Source organism: Bos mutus, chromosome 2 (assembly GCF_027580195.1).
Source record: "Bos mutus isolate GX-2022 chromosome 2, NWIPB_WYAK_1.1, whole genome shotgun sequence".
NCBI lineage: Eukaryota > Metazoa > Chordata > Mammalia > Artiodactyla > Bovidae > Bos > Bos mutus.
Window position 1 is genome coordinate 49,154,936 of NC_091618.1, and position 19,594 is coordinate 49,174,529.

Below are 19,594 nucleotides of genomic sequence, written 5' to 3' on the forward strand. Positions count from 1 at the left end.
CCTGGCAAAGCAATGGTGGACAGTCAGCGACAGACATAGGCGGTAGAATTATAGATAGAAGGAAGAAAGAAGATTCCAGATCTGTTTGGGTGAAGATGCTAACAGGAGTTGATTATAGGAGTGTGAGAAAAAGAGTGGAACAGACATGGCCCTCCGGGATTTGAGCCTAAGCTCTTGGGAAGATGGTGTTACTGTTCAGTAGGAGAGAAAAAGACTAGGGAAGAACAGGTGGTAAGGGGGATGGGAGGCTGAGAAATCAAGATGTAAAAACATGATAATTTGACTTTAAGCCTCTTGTAGTGATAATGGCAAGGAATAATGTGGGCATGTTTATGAGTATAAAAGGATATAAAGCATTATTTTATAAGTTGCAACAAAGAGTAATTGCCATATTATGATTCCTTGCACATACCAAATGAAAGAATACAATCTATTCATCACTGACTGGAAAATGAGCTCATAATCCATACAGCTTTATTCCATCTGTGGCATATATTTTTCATGATTATTTAGCAACTCTTCAAGAAGAAAAGAATTAGTGAACAATATTTTTTACTCAGAGATTTATTTTAAAACTCAGAGATGCCAAAATGTTCTCTACCAAAAAATGACAGTATTTTTAATGACATTATTTTTTAATAATGTAAAATCTGACACTATTAACAAATGAACATAGAAACCAATTTTAAAAGCATGTTCTCTTACAACTTGATATTTTAAATAGAAAAATTACAAACCTTTGAATTGTGTTAAATTCCTCCTCACAACTAAATTGAACTGATGGCATGAGAAATTGATAGCAAAGAAGTCCACTTTTTAAAAGAAGCAGAAAAAGAAAACTTCCTAATTTGATGACTCCTAAAATACACTTTCAATGCCAAAGCCCTTTCTTTGTTTTCACAATGGAGGGTAGTCTGTGAGGGACATTTGGCCCATGAGAATAGGCTCAGAAACACCCCTTCCCTGAGTAAATAGAAGAATTAACCAGTTAGAAAGGAAATAGTATATAGGAGTCAAAATCGAAAGAAAATGGCACAAGGGTAAAAGTGGATTTGATTTGGTGGAGAAGCAGACTCAGAGTATTCATTGATTTCTCTTTGCATGATGGCCTCTGAGTGATTTTTAAAATTTTTTTCTAGAAGTCTCAGCATTTTTCTCATTTAAAAGGCTAAGTGAAATTTTACGCACAGGAGGGAATCAATGAACAGATTATGGAAACAGAAAACACGCAGAGTGTGGTGGGAAAGCCTCAGGAAAACTGCCATGAAAGGAGATAGAAGAAATTCGGAAAGTGCAGCGATAATGATAAACCTTGACAATTTTTCACCTGTCCCTCTGCTGCTCTGTCAAAAGGAACAAAGGCCTTTATAGGTCCTATGCACTGAAACCTGATCTAAATATGATGGCAAGGAAGTTAGAATATTGCAAGTCCAGTATATTAATATGTAGGCCTTCTACATCAAAATGCTTACCAAAGGGATTTCAGCACTCTCCTAGCCCCACATGCCTGGCAGGATTGTATTTTATGAATAAAAATCAGAATACATAGTGACCCAGATATGACTACACGATGAAGGACACTGCGGAAAATCTAAAATCTGGACTCTCTGGCTTGCAAAGTCAAATTGCTTATGCTACATGTGCTAGTAGTAGCTACATCTTTGAAGCAAAGCAGATAAAGAGAAATTTAAGAATACAGTACATTAATATTAGCTACTGAGCAAAATTTTAATCACTGAAGAGTTACAATGCCCTCGAGATTTTATTTGAATAGCATTCTTTTCCATTCTGCTGTGTCTCATTGCTTTCTTCAGAGATAAGAAGTGCTATAAAGGGTTCTTATAAAAGCTATTGTTATCCTTTCCTATGTCAATGGTTTATTTTACCCATCAAGCAATTGTGAATTCCTTGTTGAGAAATGCTGAAATCTGTGGTTACATAAATAACAGACAGATAAAAAGTATTATTAAGCAGTGTTCCAGGAGCTGTCATGTATTTGTTTTAGCAATCCTAAAATCTAAACATTTATGCATTATATTTCTGGGAAGATTTTACAGAAGAGAGGATGATATTTATATGGCATATTTAGAAATGGGAAAATGCAGACTCAGGAGTAGTTTAGCAGCAGCAATCTACCACTTTACAAATAAACAAATATATATATATATATATATATATTCACGTATATTCTAATGTATTCTAATATATATTCCAAATAAGGCCCAGATAAATTTAAACAATTTAGAAAGACTTTGGAGCCTAGAAGTACATTTATGCTAATGCCACCAGGATGTCAGCAACATGTTCACCATGATGAAAAACATGAAGAAAGAAATTTTCAGTATTGTACCCTTGGAATTTTGGGGAGTTTAAGCTTAAATAAACTATAACCTAAACATACTTTGGATGATCTACTATTCTGGTTTCCTCTACCTTGTTGACAAAATCGTACTAAAAATAGCTATGAAATGAAAAGTCACCAAATTGGAAGCCAGTAAGTGTGACTTCTAGGGACCGCTGGGTAAAGAAAGATTCCTTGGTGTCTTCATCAGATGAATGAGAATTATAAAACCTGTCTTAAAATGTGAGAATGTTACAAAACAAAATACTACATCATTTGGGAATAGAATTAATAAAGCATGTAAAATCATTCCCTTTCATTACAAGGTTGTCTTTTTATTAGGAATTGGAACACTTGAGTCTTTGCTCAGTCACAAGTCCCTAACCCTGAGATAACTAGATCACTAAATAAGTAACATCAGATTCTGTGGCTTATAATCAAAGATTCAGTTCTTCATTTAAATTTTAAGGGTTTTTAAAACATCCTAGCTAAACAGAGGAAATAAAGCAAAAACAAACTCATGTAATTTCTCAAGAAAGAAAATTTTCTTAAAATATTACAAAGCATGAATTTATTAAAAAAAAAAAAATTTTGTAACATAAAAGATGCTAATAAAAGCTCCTACACCATAAAGGAACATGACCATAGCACAAGAGTTATGGAAAGTCATACTTAAAAATTTTTAAGAAAATTTGAGATAGCATCTCTTTTATACTCAGTATAACTGTAAGAAGAAATGATTTTTATGAAAAAAGAAAACTTGCTTCATTATTATCAAGTGACTTTGGGAAAATTACATAATTTTGCTGTGGAAGATTAAAGTTTCCAAAACTGACAAGAGTAACATTTCTGGTTTCACATGGTCTTTTAGAGCCTTACCACATTTCAATATGGGCTTCCCCAATGGCTCAGCAGTAAAGAATCACCTGCAATGGCAGGAGACAAGCGTTCAATGCCTGGGTCGGGACAATTCCCTGAAGGAGGAAATGTGCGCCCACTTCAGTATTCTTGCCTGGAAAAACCCATGAACACAAGAGCTTGGCGTGCTACAGTACATAGGGTCACAAAGAGTCAGACGTGAATGAAGCTACTTTCTTCACATTGTTTTCATCATGGTGAACATGCATGCACTCAGCAAGAGTAGAAATCCACCCACCCCTCCTTGATACTGGGTGTGCCTTTGTGCTGCTTCAGTGGATGTAACTTAATAGAAGTGGCATTATGTGCCTTCCAACACTAAGTCATATGAGGTGACACAGCTTTACCCTGCCTCGCTCTCTTGAGGAACACTTACTCTTCAGACCCAGCCACCATTCTGTGAGGAAGACCAGGCCCAATGCAGAGACTACCTGTATATATCCAGTTAAAGTCTCAGTCAATAGCCAGCATCCATGACCAGCCACGGGCAGGAAAAAGTCTTCAAATGATTTTGGCCCCAAGCCTTCAAATCATCCCAACTGACACTGAATGGAACAGAGCTGGGTACCTCTGTTAAACCCTACCTAAACTGCAAATCTGTCAACAAAATAAACAGGCTTGATTTTTTAATCCAATAGATTTTGGGTGATCTGTTTGTAGCAATACACATTCTCTAAGCCTCAGTTTCCCTTTCCCTATCTCCAAAGTGATAACACTGATCTCTAAGAATGTTTTGAGAACTAAATGGGATTATGCATATAAGCATATAGCATGGTATTTGACACACAGAAGACACAGTAACTATTAACTTTAATGATAGGATCAGAAAATAGATCATAAGGAGAAAAGCCATCTGAGAAGCAGGCGGGAACTTAAACGAATAGCCCGATAAAATGAAGAAATATTTACAATGAAAAATGTGGTGAAATACTGAAACAACAAAACTGACAACATATAAAATGGAATGTTTGTTGTAAAGTCACACACACACAAAAAAATCTCCCAGAATACAAAGGAAAATGCAGAAAAATAACATGATTACAGAGAAGATAAAGGAAAGGATAAAATGACGGTATAGCCAACTACTGATCCTGAAAAGACTAAAGCAGATACATGAAAGCAAATATGTCCCTAAACACACACACACAGGAAAAATACAAAACAAAAGCTTTTTAAGCTAAAAAACTCCAACTCTATAAACTCACAATTCCCCAAATAAAAGTAAAACTTAACTATTTGAAAATATACAGAGGTGATATCATGTACATCAGAGAAAAAGAAAAACCAGAAACTTTCAGGGAGAGAAAATGTTTACTTATAAGTGAAAAAATAAACCTGCTTCAAAAATATTATTAATACAGGGAAACTACTGAGTATTTTAAAAGCTTTACTGAGGTATGTGTGTATGTTCAGTCACTCAGTCACGTCCAACTCTTTGCCACTCATGCACTGTAACCTGCCAGGCTCCTCTGTCCATGGAATTCTCCAGGCAAGAATACTGGAGTGGGTTGTTACTTCCTACTCCACGGAATCTTCCTGACCCAGGGATCAAACCCATGTCTCCTGCATCTCCTCCACTGTGCCACCTGGGAAGTCCTTCAGTTCAGTTCAGTTCAGTTCAGTGGCTCAGTCGTGTCCAACTCTTTGCGACCCCATGAATCGCAGCACGCCAGGCCTCCCTGTCCGTCACCAACTCCCAGAGTCTACCCAAACTCATGTCCATCGAGTCGGTGATGCCTTCCAGCCATCTCATCCTCTATCATCCCCTTCTCCTCCTGCCCCCAATTCCTCCCAGCATCAGGGTCTTTTCCAATGGGTCAACTCTTCACATAGGGTGGCTAAAGGATTGGAGTTTCAGCTTCAACATCAGTCCTTCCAATGAACACCCAGGACTAATCTCCTTTAGAATGGACTGGTTGGATCTCCTTGCAGTCCAAGGGACTCTCAAGAGTCTTCTCCAACACCACAGTTCAAAAGCATCAATTCTTCAGTGCTCAGCTTTCTTCACAGTCCAACTCTCACATCCATACATGACCACTGGAAAAACCATAGCCTTGACTAGATGAACCTTTGTTGGCAAAGCAATGTCTCTGCTTTTGAATATGCTATCTAGGCTGGTCATAACTTTCCTTCCAAGGAGTAAATGTCTTTTAATTTCATGGCTGCAATCACCATCTGCAATGATTTTGGAGCCCAGAAAAATAAAGTCTGACACTGTTTCCACTGTTTCCCCATCTATTTCCCATGCAGTGATGGGACCAGATGCCATGATCTTCGTTTTCTGAATGTTGAGCTTTAAGCCAACTTTTCCACTCTCCTCTTTCACTTTCAACAAGAGGCTTTTTAGTTCCTCTTAACTTTCTGCCATAAGGGTGGTGTCATCTGCATATCTGAGGTTATTGATATTTCTCCCAGCAATCTTGATTCCAGCTTGTGTTTCTTCCAGCCCAGTGTTTCTCATGATATACTCTGCATATAAGTTAAATAAGCAGGGTGACAATATACAGCCTTGACATACCCCTTTTCCTATTTGGAACCAGTCTGTTGTTCCATGTCCAGTTCTAACTGTTGCTTCCTGACCTGCATATAGGTTTCTCAAGAGGCAGGTCAGGTGGTCTGGTATTCCCATCTCTTTCAGAATTTTCCACAGTTTATGCAGAAGTATAATTCCATGAAATAAACTGCACACACTTAAGGCATACAATTTGATTAAGTTTTGACATATGTATGACATTAGTTGATCACCACTATCAAGATAAAACATTCCTCATAAGTATGACTGGTATGTTTTAAGACCCCTAGTGGATGCCTGAAATCACAGACAGTACCAAACTCTATATATGCCAGGTTTTTTCTTATATACACATACATATGATAAAGTTTAATTTATAAATTAGACACACTAAGAGATTAACAACAATGTGTGCACACTTGCTAAGTCACTAAAGTCATGTCCGACTCTTCGCAACCCTTTGGACTATTGCCCGCCAGGCTCCTCTCCATGGACTTCTCCAGGCAAGAATACTGGAGTGAGTTGTCCTTTCCTACTCAAGGGGATCTTCCCGACCCAGAGATCAAACCTGCACCTCTTACGTCTCCTGCGCATTGGCAGGCAGGTACTTTTAGCACGAGCATCACCTGGGAAGCCCAACAAACCAACACCGTTGATTGAAAGACAAGGAGATGCCAGGAATCGAACTCAGGGCCTTACGCATGCAAAGCATATGCTCTATCACTGAGCTACATGCCCAGCCCTGCTTTCCCCTATACATACATACCTATGATAAAGTTTAATTCATAAATTAGACATAGTAAGAGATTAACAATAATAACTAATAATAAAATAGAGCAATTATAGTTTAAGTTATGTGAATATGAGCTCTGTCTCAAAATACTTCATTGTACTGTACTCACCCTTCTTCTTGTGATGACATGCAACGACAGAAGGCCTACATAGTAAGATGAAGTGAATGAATGACACAGGCACTGTGACATAGCAGTAGGCAACTACTAACCTTCTGACAGTACAATGTCAATGGTTGGGGAATCCGGGCAGGATGAAGCAGGACCATGTGAGATTCCATCACACTACTCAGAAACATACAATAAAGAACTCATGAATTTTTATTTCTGAAATTTTCCATATTTTGGGACCACACTTGACCCCAAGTAAGAGTAGACAAACATACATACATGCCTTATTTTATTGTCTACTTTCAAACTTTTCTCCTTATCAATACTTTTAACCAATTTGATGACCATAATGAGCCTTTTTTGTTTTTTTGTCTCTGGTCCTTGGGGTGTTTTTAAGATTCTTGGATCTGGGGCATTATAGTTTTCAACAAAAATGAGGGTTTTTTGAGTCATTACTTTCTCACTTTTCTTTGTCCCCCTGCTTCTCACCAATTTCAGATATATTAGACTTCTTAGAGTTATTGCACTAGCTTGGTTCAGTATATAAGTTCTTTTATGTTTCTTTTTTTATAATCATTTTACTCATAATTTACATACCATAAAATTCGTTCTTTTAAACTGCACGATAGTTTTCAGTACATTCACAAAGCTGTGCAAACATCACCACTATCTAATTTCAGACAGTTTTATCACCCCAAAAAGAAACCATATCCTTTAGTAATCATTCTCCACTCCACCCTGTCCCCGCCCATGCCAAACACTAGTGTACTTTCTGTTTCCATCAGATCAGATCAGATCAGGTCAGCTCAGTCGCTAAGTTGTGTCCGACTCTTTGCGACCCCATGAATCGCAGCACGCCAGGCCTCCCTGTCCATCACCAACTCCCGGAGTTCACTGAGACTCACGTCCATCGAGTCAGTGATGCCATCCAGCCATCTCATCCTCTGTCGTCCCCTTTTCCCTCCCACCCCAATCCCTCCCAGCATCAGAGTCTTTTCCAATGAGTCAACTCTTCTCATGAGGTGGCCAAAGTACTGGAGTTTCAGCTTTAGCATCATTCCTTCCCAAGAAATCCCAGGGCTGATCTCCTTCAGAATGGACTGGTTGGATCTCCTTGCAGTCCAAGGGACTCTCAAGAGTCTTCTCCAACACCACAGTTCAAAAGCATCAATTCTTTGGCCCTCAGCCTTCTTCACAGTCCAACTCTCACATCCATACATGACCACTGGAAAAACCATAGCCTTGACTAGATGAACCTTTGTTGGCAAAGTAATGTCTCTGCTTTTGAATATGCTATCTAGGTTGGTCATAACTTTCCTTCCAAGGAGTAAGCATCTTTTAATTTCATGGCTGCAATAACCATCTGTAGTGATTTTGGAGCCCAGAAAAATAAACTCTGACACTGTTTCCCCATCTATTTCCCATGAAGTGGTGGGACTGGATGCCATGATCTTCATTTTCTGAATGTTGAGCATTAAGCCAACTTTTTCACTCTCCTCTTTCACTTTCATCAAGAGGCTTTTTAGTTCTTCTTCACTTTCGGCCATAAGGGTGGTGTCATCTGCATATCTGAGGTTATTGATATTTCTCCCAGCAATCTTGATTCCAGCTTGTGTTTCTTCCAGCCCAGTGTTTCTCATGATGCACTCTGCATATAAGTTAAATAAACAGGGTGACAATATACAGCCTTGACGAACTCCTTTTCCTATTTGGAACCAGTCTGTTGTTCCATGTCCAGTTCTAACTGTTGCTTCCTGACCTGCATACAGGTTTCTCAAGAGGCAGATCAGGTGGTCTGATATTCCCATCTCTTTCAGAATTTTCCACAGTTTATTGTGATCCACACAGTCAAAGGCTTTGGCATAGTCAATAAAGCAGAAATAGATGTTTTTCTGGAACTCTCTTGCTTTTTCTATGATCCAGCGGATGTTGGCAATTTGATCTCTGGTTCCTCTGCCTTTTCTAAAACCAGCTTGAACATCAGAAATTTCACGGTTCACATATTGCTGAAGCCTGGCTTGGAGAATTTTGAGCATTACTTTACTAGTGTGTGAGATGAGTGCAATTGTGCGGTAGTTTGAGCATTCTTTGGCATTGCCTTTCTTTGGGATTGGAATGAAAACTGACCTTTTCCAGTCCTGTGGCCACTGCTGAGTTTTCCATATTTGCTGGCATATTGAGTGCAGTACTTTCACAGCATCATCTTTCAGGATTTGGAATAGTTCAACTGGAATTCCATCACCTCCACTAGTTTTGTTCGTAGTGATGCTTTCTAAGGCCCACTTGACTTCACATTCCAGGATGTCTGGCTCGAGGTCAGTGATCACTCCATTGTGATTATCTGGGTCGTGAACATCTTTTTTTGTACAGTTTTTCTGTGTATTCTTGCCATCTCTTCTTAATATCTTCTGCTTCTGTTAGGTCCATACCATTTCTGTCCTTTATCGAGCTCATCTTTGCATGAAATGTTCCTTTGGTATCTCTGATTTTCTTGAAGAGATCTCTAGTCTTTCCCATTCTGCTGTTTTCCTCTATTTCTTTGCATTGATCTTTGAAGAAGGCTTTCTTATCTCTTCTTGCTATTGTTTGGAACTCTGCATTCAGATGTTTATATCTTTCCTTTTCTCCTTTGCTTTTTGCTTCTCTTCTTTTCACAGCTATTTGTAAGGCCTCCCCAGACAGCCATTTTGCTTTTTTGCATTTCTTTTCTGTGGGAATGGTCTTGATCCCTGTCTCCTCTGTTTCCATGGATTTGCCTAATACAGACATTTTACATAAATGGAAACATACATTAAGTGGCCTTTATATCTGGCCTTCTTTGCTTAGAATGTTTCTAAGACTCATTCATGTTGTAGCCTTTATTGGTACTTATTATTACTAAGTGATCCATTGTATTTAACAATTTAAATAAAAAATGGGACGACACAGGATGAGATAGTTGGATGGCATCACCGACTCCATGGACATGAGTTTGAGCAAGCTCTGGGAGTTGATGATGGACAAGGAAGCCTGGTGTGCTGCAGTCCATGGGATTGAAAAGAGTTGGACATGACTGACTGAACTGAACTGAATCCATTGAATGGATATATTTTTTTGCTTATCCTTTCATCAGTTAATGGACATTTGAATTGTTTCCACTTTTTATTATGAATAATGGACGTGGGTCTGGGTGGACTCCGGGAGTTGGTGATGGACAGGGAGGCCTGGCATGCTGTGATTCATGGGGTCGCAAGGAGTTGGACACGACTGAGCGACTGAACTAAACTGAACTGAACTGAATGCTACTATGAACATTTGTGTACAAGCTTTTGTTTGTGAACATATGTTTTCATTTCTCTTAGGTGTATACCTAGGAACAGAATTGCTGATCTGTGGTAACTATGTTTAACCTTCCGATGAAATGTCAAGCTGTTGTCCCAAGCAGCCCTACCATTTAACATTTCCACCAGCAGTGTATGATGGTTCTAACTTTTACTACCTCCTCACTAAAATGTGTTATAATGCATTTGTTATATAATCCTAGCAACTTAGCAACCAAACAGTAGCAGCAGCAGCAGTAGATATAAAATGGTAACACATTGTGGGTTTTTATTTAAATTTTTGTGATGGTTAATGACGCTGAATATCTTCATCTTCTTTGAAAAAATGTCTGTTCAGATCCTTCATCCATTTTAAAAATTAGTTTGTCTTTTTATTATGTTGTATTAGTTCTTTATATCGGAGAAGGCGATGGCATCCCACTCCAGTACTCTTGCCTGGAAAATCCCATGGACAGAGGAGCCTGGTGGGCTGCAGTCCATGGGGTCGCTAGGAGTCGGACACGACTGAGCGACTTCACTTTCACTTTTTACTTTCATGCACTGGAGAAGGAAATGGCAACCCACTCCAGTGTTCTTACCTGGAGAATCCCAGGGACGGGGGAGCCTGGTGGGCTGCCGTCTCTGGGGTCACACAGAGTCGGAAACAACTGAAGCGACTTAGCAGCAGCAGCAGCAGTTCTTTATATATTCTAATTCCAGTCTTTATCAGATATGTAATTTGCAAACTCACTCTTGAACTGTCTCTTCAGTTTATTGATGGTGTCCTTTTAAGTACAGAAGTTTTAATTTTGATGAAGTCCAATCTTATTTCTCCTTTTGTCCACTTATAGGTGGGTGTCACACCTAAAATTCATGAACTTAACCCAAGATCATAAAATTTACTTCTATATTTTTATCTCTATATAAATGGCAAAAGTTACATTTAAAAACTTTAATTTCCAATAAAATCTACCAAAATCTAGAGTATGTATCATACATAATGATGAGATATTAGAAACTTTCCCCTGAGACTGGGAATGAGAAAGTATGTTCACTGGTATCACTTCTGCTGAATATTATCCTGAAGGTTTTAGCCAGTTCAATAAAGCAAGAAAAACAAATAAAACACATATAAAAGAATCAGAAACAAAAAAATAAAACTGTCATTATTTTCAGATGACATGACTGTGTACAGATGAAAACCAAAATAATAAAGAGGTAATTACAACTAACAAATGCATTTAGTAAACTCACTCTACATGTGGCTATCACAAAACAATCTATTGTATTTTCTATATGCCATAAATAAGCAATTTGGAACTTTAAGATGTTACTATTTCTAACAGCAAGAGAAACATTAAATGTCTAGGAATAAGTCTAATTAAAGAAGTCCAAAGCCTTACACAGCAATGTAGTACTGCTGCTGCCACTGCTAAGTTGTGTCCGACCCTGTGCGACCCCATAGACGGCAGCCCACCAGGCTCCCCCGTCCCTGGGATTCTCCAGGCAAGAACACTGGAGTGGGTTGCCATTTCCTTCTCCAATGCATCCAAGTGAAAAGCGAAAGTGAAGTCGCTCAGTCGTCTCCAACTCTTAGCGACCCCATGGACTGGAGCCTACCAGGCTCCTCCGTCCATGGGATTTTCCAGGCAAGAGTACTGGAGTGGGGTGCCATTGCCTTCTCCGGCAACACAGTATTAAGAGAAAGTAAATAAGACCTTAAAAATGGAGAAATACACCATGAGAATGGACTGGATTAATCAATAATGTAAATATGTCGGGACTACCCATACATTCAATAAAATACTAACCAAAATTCCATGAAGTGTCTGGTGGAAATTAATAAGCTGATTCTACAATTTATATGGAAAAGAAAAGAGCAAAAATAGCCAAGAAAATGGTGAAGAAGAGAAGTAAGGAGCCTACACTCTCTGATATCAAAACATGGTAAAACTATAGTAATGAAGACATTAAAATAATGTTGCCAGGACCAGCATAGACCAATGGAACTGAATAGGGATTCTGTAAAGAGGCACACACACATACTTGAGTGCTACACTTTTCATGAGGGTGGCACTATAGAGTCATGGACAAAGGACAGTCTTTACAATAAATGGACCCAATCAATTGATTATCCATGTTGGGAAAAGATGGAATTGGGCCTCTACCTTATGCTCTACACAGAAGTCAATTTTAGGGGACTTGTAAATTTAAATGTGAAAAGTAAATCAAAAAAGCTACCAGCAGGTTAAAGAACATCTTCATGAACATCTGGGGCAAAAATGTCTTTAACACTAAACATGAAGAAAAAAAAATCTAACATGGATTAAATTAGGGATCTATACATCAAAAAACATTAGCAACACACACAACAAACTCAGGGTTAAAGATTCTTATTAAGTAAATGCCTCTTAAAAATAAATAATAAAAGATAAAAATTTAACAGTCCACAAAGACAATCTCTATGAGATTATTTATAGTCAATGAACATATTAAAGTGTGTTCAATCTGACTAGAGAATAAAGATAAAGAGAAGTAAGATTTTTAACATAGTAGATTGGTAAAGATGAAAATGAGAAAAATTAAATTTTATATTAGCCAAGATTTGTACACTTTCATAAACTTATGTAGGAAATTAAATTGCATAAGTTTTCCAGAAACTGCCAATTATCACAAAATCCCTAAAAATATATCTATTCTTTAACCAAGAATTCCACTTTTAGAAATTTATCCTAGAGAAAAAGCTGAACAACTTTGCAAAAATAGATTTTCATCACTGCAATGCTTATATAATAAGAAATTAGGAGATAAAAGTCTACCAATAGGATATTGGTAAAATATGTCATGGTAATCCACATACAAAGACACTATGTCTTCATTATAAATAATGATGTGGATCAAGGATCACCACTTAAGATGACCACAGGGGCAAGATGTAACATAAATGAGTGAAGAGACTCTTTGGCAGACTTAGACAGCATGTGCCCCTTTTGAAGAGGGCAACTCCAATTAATTGATGCCAAGTAAGAAGTGGGGGAGGGTCTAGTGTTGTCAGTATAGCCAATATTTTAAGTGAAGTAAAAAATTGAAATTTTATGTGAAATCTCCTCATGTTTAAAAGTTGTCTATTGTTTAAAAATTTTTTGAAAAAGATTCAGTGACCAAATAAAATATGTCATGTATGGACTATTTTCAATTCAAAGGCTGACAGTACCAGTGTACATGCATATTGTTGACACAGAAAGATATTCAGGATGTACTGCTTTTATTGCTGTAAAAAGCCTGTTACAAAACAGCTTCTATAATATGATCTCATTTTTGCTAACAAAATAAACCAGAGAAGCCACTCTGAAGATTGGATTTGACCCTAAAATAAATACATGAATAAATATCCTTTGAAAGTCTGCCACCCTTTAGCTTGTCTTCTTGTCTCTCTGGTAAAGGCATGGATTTTTCCACAAGGAATTCAGGGAGGTGAAGCAGTCCACAGGTGAAACCAACCAATTGGTTGATATCAGGAAGGTTTTGTTTCTATTTATATCGCCTCTTTTTCATCATAAAGGACTTAGATATCCATGTTCCACTATTCCTTGTAACTACCGTGCAGGGGAAGTATTTTTTACAATGGAGGGTAAGGACATTTTCTGGTTACTGTATACCATTGGAAACCTACCTTCAAATGAGCTTGTGTGCTTTCTAAGCACCCAGTTTTAAACCTAGGGAGAAATATCATCATATCTGGTCCGTGGATGTATATTCTGTAAGACATTTTTGATATAAAAACTTATTTTCATTATCGCTCCTTTTTCCATTAATTTCCAATAAAAGAGAACGATAAAAGTGTTGTTTTATATCTTTACTGTCTCAGTAATGTGCAACATAAGCATAATAGTGTTAAGAAGTCAGAAATAACTTAACACAGTAGCCATAGAAGATGTTTGTATTTGCAAAAGTTCAACAATGATCTTCCCTAGCTTCCCCCAAATTAGCATATTTGTTAACCAAATTAATTAAGAAGCTTTTCAAAATAAAAGCAATGTTTCAAATAAATAAATTTTCATAACCATAGAACATTTAGTTCTGTTGGAGGTAACAAACATATTATACTCCAGTACTTTATGAAGATATTAGGATAAAAATTATCTGGATGCAATTATAAATGTACCCGAATTAGTCATTTGCTTTTTTGGCGTGTTTGTTTTTCTGCATGTGTTAAAATTATATAATAGATTTTTGTAATCAGTTAGTCCTTAAATCATCACAATGTTATCTGATGCACAGAATTTATATCATCTCAAGATGATGATATGATATTGTTTGGACGACGTCTTTAAATTTAGTACTATAAATTAAATGCAATGAAAGCCAAGACCTCCTCTCTGCCCATGTTTGTTAGAGAAAATGAACTCTAGATCCCCAGTTTGGAAGAATGAGACATTCTTACAAATCTCAACCTTGAAATTTCATAACTGAATATTGTTGTCACATCAAAATTCTAATCTCAACAGAGTTTTCACTGTGTTTCAGAGTGGGTGGGTATAAATTCACTTATGATCAGCTTTCCCAATGACATCACATCTGTTTAGTAAACTACAAAAAGCTTTCTAAAAATTGCTTTTATTTAATAAATATTTTAAAGAGTTCACTAACTGATCCTCCAGAAATTCTGATCAACTGTTTAGCTTTCATTCACTTTTATTTCTACTGTGATTCTTAGGAATTTGTCTAATCTATATTTAATCTATTAAAATATCTATGCATTGGTAACTTTGGCTTCCTTCCACAATAAGCTATGTTAAGATCTCTAAATTAAATGACAAAAGTAGAGAAATAAAATTAAACACAGCAACAGGTTATAGTAAGTGCTCTTTAGAATTTCAGATTAACAAATTTGTCCCAAAATGATAAGTAATAACTTACCAAATGAATAATGCAACACAGAATAGATTTTAACAGAATCTCAACCTCTCTCTCCCCTTCCCACTCATCTCTCTCAATCTTTCTTTTTTGCTCTCTATCTCTCTCTCTGTCTCTCACTCTCTCACACACACACACATACACACACTTCCACCCACATCCATACATGAGTGTGTACACACATCTCAGAATTTTAAAACACTGCTTCTAGAGGTTTTAACTTAGATAAATTAACTACATTAAAATACTGACGCTGTGAAAATATCTGTTTATGTCCAATATCCCATAGAGGGCATCTTCTTGTGAACTTCTAAAAATCTTATTAAAGAAAGCAAATCAGAAGGGAAAACCAGAGTCCTTGGCAGGAAGGCTAGGTGAAGGCATTGCTGCGGCTCGGGGTCACAGCTTCCCATTGTCCTCACAGCTCTCCTTCTCCTCTATGGCCTCCAGGCTGCGCTTACTCTTCACCTCAGCTCCACTGCTGGGGGCTTTACTGAGGCCGCAAGACAAACATGCCAGCTGGATCTGCTTCATGTTTTCTATGGCTTCATTCTTGGCGTTCTTCAACAGGTCTCCCTGGCCCTACAAACAAGCAGAAATAAACATCAAAGAAAAAAGTTACAGGCCAGGAAGATCCTAAGTGACATCATTCTATATGCTTCCTGCTATTGCTCAGCGAGGAAACAGACTCGGACTCGAGAGTGCTTTTGCCAGGTTTAGGCCGCATCTTGCATTATTGAGGGTCTTTGTAATTTAACTCAAGGACCTCAACCTGAGCTTTCACCGTTGGTTCTGTGATTGCCGGCAGCCCCCTTGAGATTCCTGTGGGAGGAAACACCCTCCTCTGAATGTATGGAGGACACTCAGCCCTTCCATCACCAGGGTTTGAGACTTTGCACATTGCTACAACTCCTGTCCCACCCAGCCCAGCATTCCTAAGCTTGGGAGAAAACAAGGAAAGAAGCTCTTCTTCAAAAAACCAAAAATTAAATCAGCTGCTTGGTGTACAAAGTCTTATTAAGCAAAATATCTTCCATAAAGTGAATCACACACCCTTATGCTTGGTGAGTTGCTGTTTTTTTTTTTTTTTTTTAATACATTGCATCATCACTGCAGTTTGCAGTCTGATAAGTTCCAGGTTACCCACATTCCTTCCATCTCTTCCATTATCCTCAAAACAATGTTCCCATCTCGTTGATGGAGGAGAGGCTCTGAAGGCTTAGTGTGTCAATCAAAACAAAAAAGCAAACAAGGATCACAGAATATCATCCATTGTCAGTTATATCAGAGCCTGAGTGATCTTTCTCCATTATCTTTTTTCTTATTTTAGTTCATTGCTGTGATGATCAAGAATGTATGCTGACACTGGCCCAGGGGGCGGAAGAAGTAAGTATGGGGAAGCCAGAACATGTCTCCACAGGGTACAGGCAAAAGAGGAAGCAGTTCTGTCTCCTAGCTTCATTCTCACGACAATGCATGAGAGTATGACCTTGAAACTGGAGGTTACACGAGCTGCTGGAGAGTTTCTGTATAAAGCAGAGACTCCAAGAAAAGATAAGTCATCTATTTTATGCATGATATGCTGTTTGCTCTCTTTAATTTGATGAAGGCTTTCACCTCAGGGTATATGAGAAAACTTGTATTTAAAATGCTTTGGAATATTTTCTCAAAATCTGTACAAGCACTTGCCAGTTCCATCTTATGTCATAATAGCTCAATCCTTCAAACAACACTTTTAAACACAGGATGAGTAAGGCTTTGTCTAATATTTTTGTTATGGTGTGCCTGTGTGCTAAGTAAATTCAGTCGTGTCTGACTTTGTGTGACCCAATGGACTGTAGCCTGCCAGGCTCCTCTGTCCATGGGATTCTCCAGGCAAGAATATGGAGTGGGTTGTCATACCCTCCTCCAGGGGATCTTTCCATCCCAGGGATCAAACCTGCATCTCTTACGTCTCCTGCATTGGCAGGCAGGTTCTTTACCACTAGCACCACCTGGGAAGCCTACCATATTTCACACACCACACTTAGAATTTAGACGAAGACTAAACTAGAGACTGAACACTCTAGGATATAGAGGGACTTTCAAAGGGAAAAATATGCACTACACCAACAGAACTTGGGGAGTATAGACAATAATAAACTCCCTTTGAAGGTTAAAAAGAAGGTTATATCCACCTTGAAAATGCAGTCCTTAAGCAATAATAATAATATAACATACAAAGTGCTTGCTCTCTGTGGTCATCCTTCATGCTTTATATATGTTCATTATTCAATTGTCACAACATCCCCACAAAATAGGCATTTTTCTTATTTTAAGTTTAGAGTAAAAAAACAAATAGAGGCCCAGAATGGTCCTCATTCCCAGAGTCACACAGCTGCTAAGTGGTAGAGCTGGGGTTGAAATAAAGTCTTGCAGTTGACTCCAGAGTCTGTAGTCTTAACCACGACCTGATATGGCATCTCTTCAAGGCAAGTTGTGCACTCTACAAAGCACATTAAAGCCTCCCAGTCATCGTTACCCTTGGAAAAAAGACAGATAAAAAGACAATCATTGCCCAGGTGGCACAGAACTTAGAGATGGGATCTACAGTCAGGAAGATAAGATGCACCAAGATATGTTGGCAGGGACAAAAGTCAGAGGATCTTCGTTGTGCTTTTAGCTCCAACAATTTCTCCCTGTGCCATTTTACCTCTTGTAAAAATGATGAAAACATTCTTCTGCCTTCCTCATACTTTTAAAGGTTAAAGAAAATATGTTGAAAAGCTGTTTGTGATTTAAATAATCACAAGTAAATATGCTATTAGGCGATATAAAAAGCAATTGACATAGTCAACTACTAAATAGTGGGAAATGGCAACCCACTCCAGTATTCTTGCCTGAAGAATCCCACGGACTGTAGCCTGTCAGGCTCCTCTGTCCGTGGGGTCGCAAGAGTTGGACATGACTTAGTGACTAAACCACCACCACCACTGCTAAATAAATGTCTTGATGTTGTGCACATTTTAATATAAATTTTACCAACTTATTTAAAATGCATCCATAAGGGTTTGTTTTTACTGAGATAGGTATACTGCTACTGGTTTTACAAATGCAAACATCCCTTTAAAAAAACAAACTGTATTAATAAACAGATTATACCCACACTCATTTTCAGAGTATTAGTTTTAAGTGCTCCCTTTGCTCTTAGTGTTGAAATTTTCATCAAGCATTTTTAAAGCATGACAAAAGCAAAGCTGGCATCTTTCCTAATTGCAAGAGAGCAGTGAAATACACAAAAATATCAAGCTTGATACTACTAATGCATGATGCTCTCATGTCTCTTTTCTGGCAGCAGGTTATGAAACACATCTAATTAATCAGCCAGAATGTCATCTCATCGGTTCTGAGAAGCGTCATCCAGGCCTAAAAGCCGGACTGTGCCAGTTTTGGTAAACAGAAGTCACTCTCTCTAGAAAACAAAGGTCAATTGGAGAAGACAGCTTGTGCCAGTACACAAAAACACAAGGACATCATCTCTGGATGACTAAGAGACAACACGTCCTGGGTACGTGATATAGGCAGGTAAAAAATGTTAGAAGAAAAATTAATCTATTAACTAATAGAACAAGAAAAACTGAAAGACTACATTATTAAGATTTACACTTAAATACTGATGTAAAAATGCTGTTTTCAATTTTCTTTTTAAGAAGAAAGCAGAGAGGTCATCTTTCTGTTCTGTGACTAAACTCCTTGAGTCCTCTTGATTAAATAAGCAGAAGCAGAAAAGACTCATTCTAGGCAAAACTGTGAAGAGGGTGAAGTTTACTGTTAACAACCCCCATCTTGCCATTCCTTTCCAGGGCTGGCTTCTTCCCACTATACGTGCAGTGATTTCTATTGACCAACCAGCACCCTTTCTCTACTCCATCTCACTTCCTCTCAAACTCCCTAACTAGGCAGCTTAGACCATATCTCTTCCCTTGAAATAGCTCTGTCCTGTGTATCATTTCCCACAAGGTATATTAGGTATTTAGATCACTGAGCTAAGCCAATTAAAGATACTAGTGTGTAGTATTCATTTAAGGAGTATTATAACTGGGCATTTCTAAAGAGTATACTTAGAAATTCTCCTCCAACAGAGGTCTTGGGAGAAAGGCAGAAAGGAGAGAAGCCCAAGAGAATTCATTTTACTTGATGGTATATAAAGCGTAACATCTCTTGGGAAAATAAATCTGAGATTGTAATGGCCTGGAATGAACAATTAATGGACAATCTGACCATTGAATACTCAACTTGAAAGAAATGTCAAGCTGTTGCCAACATTTCAATATATGAGCGATCTCAAGGGAATGTTTAGCATCTCTCCTCTAGTACTAGGGACACTTCAGGGGAAAACATGAGGACTGCTTCAAGCTGAAGAAAAGTAAAAGTAATAAAGGGCATCTCAGGCAGACTGATGCTGATGACTGATGCTGAGACAAGAGGGCTACCAAAAGCCCCAACAATGACCTCCACGGTTATTTGGCTTCCAAATGTCAGAGTCCATGCAAATCCCAACACACTTAAAGAGTAACACTTAGAATCATAGAAAACCATAAATCACTACAGAAATTTGAATCTAAAAATTAGTAATGATTAATGACTTTTTTTAAAAAAAGATACATTAAGCATTCATAATCAAATCTTTCCAACATCATTAAATTGCAGTTAAAATACATTATCT

The 19,594-nt window shown here is 37.9% G+C and overlaps 1 protein-coding gene across 2 annotated transcripts in view; it reads right to left on the reverse strand.

The window, feature by feature from the left end:
* Window positions 1-10,744: 10,744 nt before the first annotated feature.
* Window positions 10,745-19,594, reverse strand: part of PLCL1 (phospholipase C like 1 (inactive)) — a 392,170-nt gene continuing 383,320 nt past the window's right edge. For both annotated transcript variants that reach the window (XM_070388663.1, XM_070388670.1), the window contains one exon: window positions 10,745-15,471. In XM_070388663.1, coding sequence (XP_070244764.1) covers window positions 15,289-15,471 — 183 coding nt within the window. In that variant the 3' untranslated portion in view covers window positions 10,745-15,288. The remainder of the gene's footprint in view (window positions 15,472-19,594) is intronic.